The 7,823-nt window shown below is 34.3% G+C and overlaps 1 protein-coding gene across 1 annotated transcript; it reads left to right on the top strand.

Annotated features, from left to right (window-relative positions):
- The first annotated feature begins 634 nt into the window (after nucleotides 1-634).
- Nucleotides 635-2,997, top strand: LOC110694670 (double-stranded RNA-binding protein 3-like). The gene is made up of 4 exons (XM_021871833.1): nucleotides 635-874; nucleotides 1,071-1,351; nucleotides 1,529-1,748; nucleotides 1,887-2,997. Exons 2-4 carry the CDS (start codon nucleotides 1,109-1,111, stop codon nucleotides 2,603-2,605), a joined length of 1,182 nt encoding a protein of 393 aa, XP_021727525.1. The 5' UTR covers nucleotides 635-874; nucleotides 1,071-1,108; the 3' UTR covers nucleotides 2,606-2,997.
- Nucleotides 2,998-7,823: the final 4,826 nt, after the last annotated feature.

A 7,823-nucleotide genomic window follows, 5' to 3' on the forward strand; every position in this document is an offset into this window, starting at 1 on the left:
AGTTTGGTCAACACATGGACAACCTTTTGTTGGGTAATAACTTATCCACTTAAATAAGACAAAGGAAAGAGAAAGAAACAGACACGTTGATTGAAATTGACATTAATGCGTAAGCTATGATTTTTTTTTTTTTTTTTTTTTTTTTTTTTTTTTTTTTTAGCCTAGTAGAAAGCGAAGAGGAAAATTTACTTTTAATTTATTTTAATTTTTCAGAATTTTGAAAAATTGTTTGGAAAATGTGCTTTTATTTGCATTGGGAAAGTCAATGTCTCAATACAAACAATTTTATTCTATGGTTATTGTAAATAGTAATCTTCCATTCAAAATAATTTTTCTCTTTGACTTTGATATTGATATTAGTAAAAAATTTCACATGATTTGGTCAGTTTAATCATCATAATCTAATCTTATGGCTGCTTAGATTTTTATGACATGTATACCAGATAATTTTATGTGGCATTGGATACTCATTGTATCTCGTAAAATAACTAACACTATTATAATACAAAAAACCCGAAGTAGTAATGCATCGTTTTAAATCTTCACACATTATATAATACCTATTTTATGATAAACAGAAACATCTACTCCCTTCATCTTTAACAGTTCTTTCTGTTTTAACTTTTTTTATAAATAAGACAATTACCGTTCAAACAAAAATAACTTTTTATCGAGAGGTCAGATCATTACAACGTCCAAACATGGGAAAATATTTTTGTTATTGGTCAGCTGTCCTATCTCCTATCCCTCTCTCTACCATATTATTATTATTAACTTGAAGAGTACTTCCAACAATCAATCTCCATGCAAATGTGGGAGTAAAGTCATCTTCATAGAAACAGAATTTAAGAGAAAGAAAAGAAAAAAATAGCAGGTTTGTTTCATTCTTATACAATTCACTCCCTTTTTATACTCATTTCTTCACCAGTTTTATTTTAGCTCATTTACTCTTCCTACTGTTGTTGGTAGTAATAGTTATTTATTTCTAAGTACATTCTACTATCTCAATTGTCTTGCATTTATGCATGTCTACTTACTCATATTTGAATTTCTCTCTTTTTTTTTACAAGGTTTATATAACATAAATACAAGAATCATATAAAAAAATATGTTCAAGAATCAACTTCAGGAATTAGCACAAAGAAGCTGCTTCAATCTACCATCTTATGCTTGCAGAAGAGAAGGACCAGATCATGCTCCTAGATTCAAAGCTTCAGTTAATTTTAATGGAGAAATATTTGAAAGTCCAGGTTATTCACCTACTTTAAGACAAGCTGAACATGCTGCTGCTGAAGTTGCCCTTAATCTACTCTCTTCTAGAGGGTCCAAGTCCCTTACCGCTAGAGTTCTTGTACGCTCCTATTTTTATTTCATTTAATTATGATATGATACAGTCTTTGTTCGGAGTTAGTTGTCATGTTACCGTTTTTTTTAAAATTAGACTATCAACGTGACAATTAATTATGAGCCAAGGGGGTGTTATTAAATCCCGTCTTTATTTGTTGTTGTTGTTGTTGTTGTTGGGAAGGATGAGACAGGAGTGTACAAGAACCTTTTGCAAGAAACAGCTCACAAAGCAGGACTTAATCTGCCTGTTTATACAACTATAAGAACAGGACCAGGGCATGTTCCTGTTTTCACATGTACTGTTGAGCTTGCTGGTATGAGTTTTACTGGTGAATCAGCTAAAACTAAGAAGCAAGCTGAGAAAAATGCTGCTATATCTGCTTGGTCTACTTTGAAAAGAAGTATGTAGCCTGTGTACAAGTATATATATTTATCGACTTTTAAGTATTACTCCCTCCGTCCCTATTTAATTGTTACATTAGCCGATGCACGGGTTTTATGATGATTAATTGTTATGTTTGTGACTTTGTGTTATGCAGTGCCAAGTTTGTTTCCAAAGATAGAAACAGCAGAAAATAACAATCTTGGAGTAGGAAAGCAAGATCAAGTGATTGTTGCCAGGGTTTTATCAAGTTTCAAATCTCAGAAAACAGGAAAACAAAGGGATTATCATAGTCATCATTATAATCGTAATCATCATAGAAGATCATCAAGAAATGCAAGAACTTGGAGATCAGATGATACACACAAGTATTTTACAACTTTACCCTTGAAAAATCCTTCAGAAATTTCAACTTCACAGCAAAAAAGCAGTAGTTTTGTTGATCTTTTACCACCACCACCACCAAGAACAATGTCAAAGATCCTGCCTTTGACTTTAAAGACTAGCACCACAAATGTCAACCTCAATGAAGGTGATCATGTGTGTCATGGTAAACTTAATGGCGTCGTAAGATCGACTATTTCCACCACTCAGCAACAAGGCGAAACCCATTACAGGAACTTGTTTTTGGGATCGTCGTTAAGCTGTGCTCAAATGGGTATCATGGGTAATTATAACAGTAATCTTAAAGGGATTGCGCCTGCGGTTCAAATTAGATCAGTAATCCCAGTTTGTGCAGCTCCTCCTGTTAAACCTTTGATAAAAGAAGATGAATCTTCTTCTTCTGCTGCTGTAATTTCGCCTCCTGAATCTTCTCAACAGCTTTCTACCAGTCTCAGTTCTGAAGTTAGCAAGTTGCAGCTCAAAGAAGAGTGATTAATTAGGTAGTTTAGTTTAATTGTAGTAATTAGTTAAAACTATTAGAAATAAGTAACATTTCTTCTGGTAGTATGGTAGTATCAGTATGTTACAATACATTGACTAGGCTCAAATAGTACGTGGTATTAAGTATTTAACACAGGCACATGTCTAAGTATCGCACTTGGTCATTTTTGGAACATGACATGCTTTATTGCAAAATCAAGCATCTGAGTGTCGATATCTATGTCGGGGTGCCTATGTTATTGAACATTGAAGAGTCGTTGCAAAATTTGTTAGACACAGTAAAAAATTGTAAAACCGTGGTACTAGTAGTAAAATGTATATGTACGGGTACTATTGAAGAGTCGATGTAACATAGTAATCCTTTCTAGTAAACTTTTGCGAAATGGTACTACAATACTAGTTAAGGCATACTTTTGTCCTTTTCATTATTTATTTTATGAATAAATGGAATTAAAATGTTTTTGGGCGTTGAATATTTAAAATAAGTGGTAAGTGACCGAGAGAAGAGGGCATTGAATGAAAACTGGTTAGTTAAGAGAGAGATGGGAGAGCATTAAATGGAGAAAGAGAGAGAAGATGAAAATGGCAATAAAATGAAAGGGTAGAGTGTGTGTAGGAGCAGACAATTGCAGTGATAAACGCAATGCAATTACATTTTTTGTTAGTCAGACTCAGACCCAATTTATTTGCCCTTGTCCTTACCATTAATGCTACCCTCAACCTCCCCTACTCCCTACGGTAGTGTTAACTTGTAACCAAACTCAATTCCATCTCCAAGTTTTTTTTTTACTTGTAACGATTGGGATTAGTTTGTTTGGTAAAAGTAGTTATTTGATGTACTCGTAATTGTATACGAGTGGATGTGAGAGGTGAGTTGCGAAAGTAGATTTCCATTGCTAAAAAAATAATGACATGTAAATTGAGATATTTCTTAACACGCAAAACAAGACATTTACGTTTTTTTTTTTGTCAAATTTGAGCTCAATTTATACCCATAAGAGCCAAAATAACCTCAAAAATCTTTAACGGAATATTTTTCAATACACAAATCGATAAAAATATATTAATATAAGTGGAGAGTGGGCCCCACTAACGGCGATTAAACAATACAACGGAATTTGTTAACGGCGGGATAACGACAATGTTACTGTATAATTACCAATTATACTTACGGATTACAATGTGTAATTCGCTATATGCAAGGGCACAACGTAGAAAAGTAAAATCAAGAAAGTTAGTGTATAGAAAAACCCTATTATTAAAGAATGGAGGTAATAACATTTGTAGGCCTATCTACTTCCAAATATTGACCTATTCCTACCTTTTCCATGGATTTAAAATTTTTGAGATTTGTGTAAAATAATATCCACTGCTTGTAATTGTTTACATGGCTGATAGCATGATACTTTAGACTTCAGATGAGAATGAGCTACTGGATCAATGAGTATTTGGGCCCGACACCAATGGACCATACTCTGAAGAAATAAGATGGGTCATAAAGTTGATGATTGCTTTGGCCCAAGGGCCTTACGAGCCTTTGTAAAATTGTAAATACTTATGTTTGAATTTTGGCCCGGAGACAATACGTCTTATTGTCTAGTACTCTTAAATTGGCTGAGTAGGCTTTTTTGAAAAATAAAAAAAAAATGTTATTATGTGGAAATGATGCTTCACAAACCAAAATAAATCCTGCTTCTACTTCATATATGATACATATTTGGATATACTATAGGCAAAAACAAACGAATGTCCCGTGGAGTTGGATAAGTTCAGTAAAAGTAAATATATTTAATTATATTGATCGACGAGTGAATTTGGCATGTTGTAGGGAATTTTTCAAACTCAACTTTGAGCCCCACTATGATCATACTTTTAGGCATGGTGACGTCCAAACGGAAAGATGCTAGAGATAAAAGAATCGCCAACAAGTTTTAGGAACTTGTAAATCGTTCAGGGGTGTGAAGGTTACACCCCATTCACGATCACGGAGATCGCTAACTCCATAGTGGTTCGGAACCATGACTGGATATTCGGGGATGATGATAAAAATCCAACCTAAAAGAGATTGAACCCGCCCTAAATCGGCCTCTACTTAATTCTTATGATATTCATGTGCGCTTTCCGATCAACATACATATATCAAGTTAATCCTAAACCTGCTTAATCTATGTTGGTTGATTATTAATGCACAAATAAATCTAATATTGGCAATCACTTGTATTAAAATCATATTACCCTAAATCAAATTATTAACTATCTTATTACGCGTGATTTTAAGTACAAATTCCCTTTAAACCTATAAAAAGAGGCGTGATCAAGCAATAACCATAAATAATGAATAATCAAACAATATATGATTAACACAACAATCATCATAATCAAAACATCAAAACGTGATGATTAGCAAGATCCTAGGCATGATACTAAACGGATTAATAACAAACCCTAGCATGTCACTAATAACAAAGATCAAAGATTTGGCTTAAACAAGATACTAAGAATCAACATGATATTAGAAATATTAATTAACACCATAAACATGATACTAGGAATCAAAATAATATTCTAAGCTTGATTTCTATATTAAAACCAAGGGTTAAGTAATTGAATTACTCACTTTGATGCCTCGTATCTCTTTCTATCAAAACAATACAGACGTTAGTAACTTCAAGAAAGATTAAATCAATAAAGTAAATAATTCAAATAAGAATTGAAATATAGATTTGGGACCAAACCCTTAGAACTATCAACTTTTTACGTCGAGGTCGAAAGCAACTTCGAGGTTGGCTAGGAGTATTCGAAGCTCGTGAAGGAGGTATGGTGTTTTCTTAGGAAAAATATCAAGGATGTGTATGTTAGGACATGTTTAGGCTAAGGCTAAGAAAAGAATCATGAGAGAGAGGGAAAGTATTAGAGAAGGGATTTGATGATGATTGTTGGTGATCAAGCTTGTTGATGATTGAAAATGGGGTGAAACGACCTCAATTTATAAGAAAAAACAGGGTCGAAGGATTAGAAAAGAGTCAGAATTCAGATCAGAATAAAAAAGGTTCCATCGCGGCGCGACAGACTTGTCGCGACGCTATAACCCTGCAGTTTTGCGGTTTTTGTTTTTATCATAACTTTTTATCCAGAAATCGGAATAAGATAAATAATATATCGTTGGAAAGCTCTAGAAGTATACTTTTGATCCCAATTAGAATCAGATTTATATCTTTTGTAGAATAAAAGATATGGTCAAAATAGTGGAACAGTGTCAGTTTTGGATAGAGTTTGGTATTTTAATCATATCTTTTTCGTTATAGCTCGGAATTGGGATTATGATATATCATTGGAAAGATAATATCAAGGGATATCCAAACATTTAAGATTTGGATAAAAATTATGGTGCACAAAATTCAGTTTTGACGGAATTAGGACTTATAAAAAAATAGATGTTTTATTCAATATCAAATTCTTTAATCGTTATCTTTTGGGGAAAGGATAAATTATAACCTTCTAGAGAATTCTAGAAGCTCCTAATGAATCCTAATTGGTTTAGGATTGAAATAAGATACTGGACCCTCCTCATGATCATTGGATCGTAGGTAAGATGGACCTAGGTCCGATTTAGGCTCGGTTTAGTATTGTAGCCATAACTTCTTCGTTATAAGTCGGATTCGGACTTATAATAATATATCATTGGAAGCTCTTTTCAAGCCCCATCCTACTACACAATAATTGATCATTGACCAAAATAGACTGGTTTGGGCGTTTTTATATAGAGGACACGAAATGAATGATTTTGGTTTAAAGACACGAAATGAATGATTTAGTGTTTAAAGGCACGAAATGAATGATTTTGGCTTAAAAAATTTTAGAAAAGGTTAGAAATGGTTAAGGCTAAATGAAACTTCACTAGACTCTTCAACTCTTCACCTAACTCGATAATCAAAGACGTGAAAGGTACTCATCACTGGGTTTGGTTTTTGGGGAGACACAATCAGGTTTTTACACATGTATTCTTAAATTAATACGATTTTAGAAAATATTTTAAATGCTTATCTAACGTCCAGGGGACGTTCGTTAACAAAATCCTATACTATAAATAGAATAGAACAGAATATTATAACTATTAAGTATTTCTCCCTACTTGTAATTCTGCATCTTTACTAGTATAGAGCTGGGCATCGTGCTGTGCTGGGCCGCAGCAGGCTGTGCCCTTGCCGTGCCAGGAGGAGGGTCGTGCCGTGCCAGGCCTGAGTGATGGCGGGCCGTGCCGGGCCGGGCCACCAAATGACACACCCCAGCCCATGGCATGGCCCACGTGCCTGGGAGGCCGGGCCGCGGGCCAGCCCATTATTTTTATTATTAATTAATTAATTTTAATATTTATATATTATTCATAATTCTTTATATTATTATGGTTCTTTTTATTATTTTTATTTTTATAATATTTCTTTTTATTGTTTTTATTTTTATTATTTATAGTTTTTTAAATTATTTTTATTATTATGGGTCGTGCTGGCAGGCCGTGCCGCGGGCCTTTGCTGGCGGGCCAAAAGTTCGTGCCGCCCGCGGGCTCGTGCCAAGTTTGTGACGAATTTTTATTTTTTTGTTCACGGCACGACCCACGGTCCACCCCTCGTTCCTCGTGACGTGTCGTGCCGCTAGCGAGTTCGTGCTGTGTCGGGCCGCTACCGTGCTCGTGCCTGTGCCGCCCGTGGGCCGGCCCGGCCCATGCCCAGCTCTAATCTTTACCGACTATTGTGTCACAAGCCCAAAAATAATCTCTACAGATTATGAAAGTGATAAATTTAAATTTTCGTGCCTACATGTACATTACTCATAACCCATTGACGTGTCCATGTGCACGTGTCTATTGTGTCGTATCATGCCAAAGTTTGTTGACTAGCTCTACCAAAATGGCAAGATCCATGTTTCAATAACAACATCATCATTTTTATTAAACAGTAGTAAGTACTCCATATTTTACCATAAATGGAAAAGTAAATACTTGTACTAGTTACAAGCTAAAGTTTTAACCCGTTTGCTGACCATAGGAGGAGGATAACTTAACAAAATGTAATAAACATTACTATAAAGAGTAGGAAATTGGTATAAATTTGAGAATTTATGTCAAAAGCATGTGTCAATCAATGCAATTAATAATCAATTATTTTTAATCTTTCCTTGCATTTATCATTTTCCTAAAAAATAAATAGATTAC

This window comes from Chenopodium quinoa, unplaced genomic scaffold, assembly GCF_001683475.1.
Source record: "Chenopodium quinoa cultivar QQ74 unplaced genomic scaffold, ASM168347v1, whole genome shotgun sequence".
NCBI classification, from domain to species: domain Eukaryota; kingdom Viridiplantae; phylum Streptophyta; class Magnoliopsida; order Caryophyllales; family Amaranthaceae; genus Chenopodium; species Chenopodium quinoa.

Bases quoted from the DNA above. Each gene is read 5' to 3' on its own strand.
- LOC110694670 (XM_021871833.1), top strand. From the start codon at position 1,109: ATGTTCAAGAATCAACTTCAGGAATTAGCACAAAGAAGCTGCTTCAAT. The intron at 1,352-1,528 runs GTACGCTCCTAT...GTTGTTGGGAAG, and splicing joins CCCTTACCGCTAGAGTTCTT to GATGAGACAGGAGTGTACAA. The intron at 1,749-1,886 runs GTATGTAGCCTG...TGTGTTATGCAG, and splicing joins TTGGTCTACTTTGAAAAGAA to TGCCAAGTTTGTTTCCAAAG.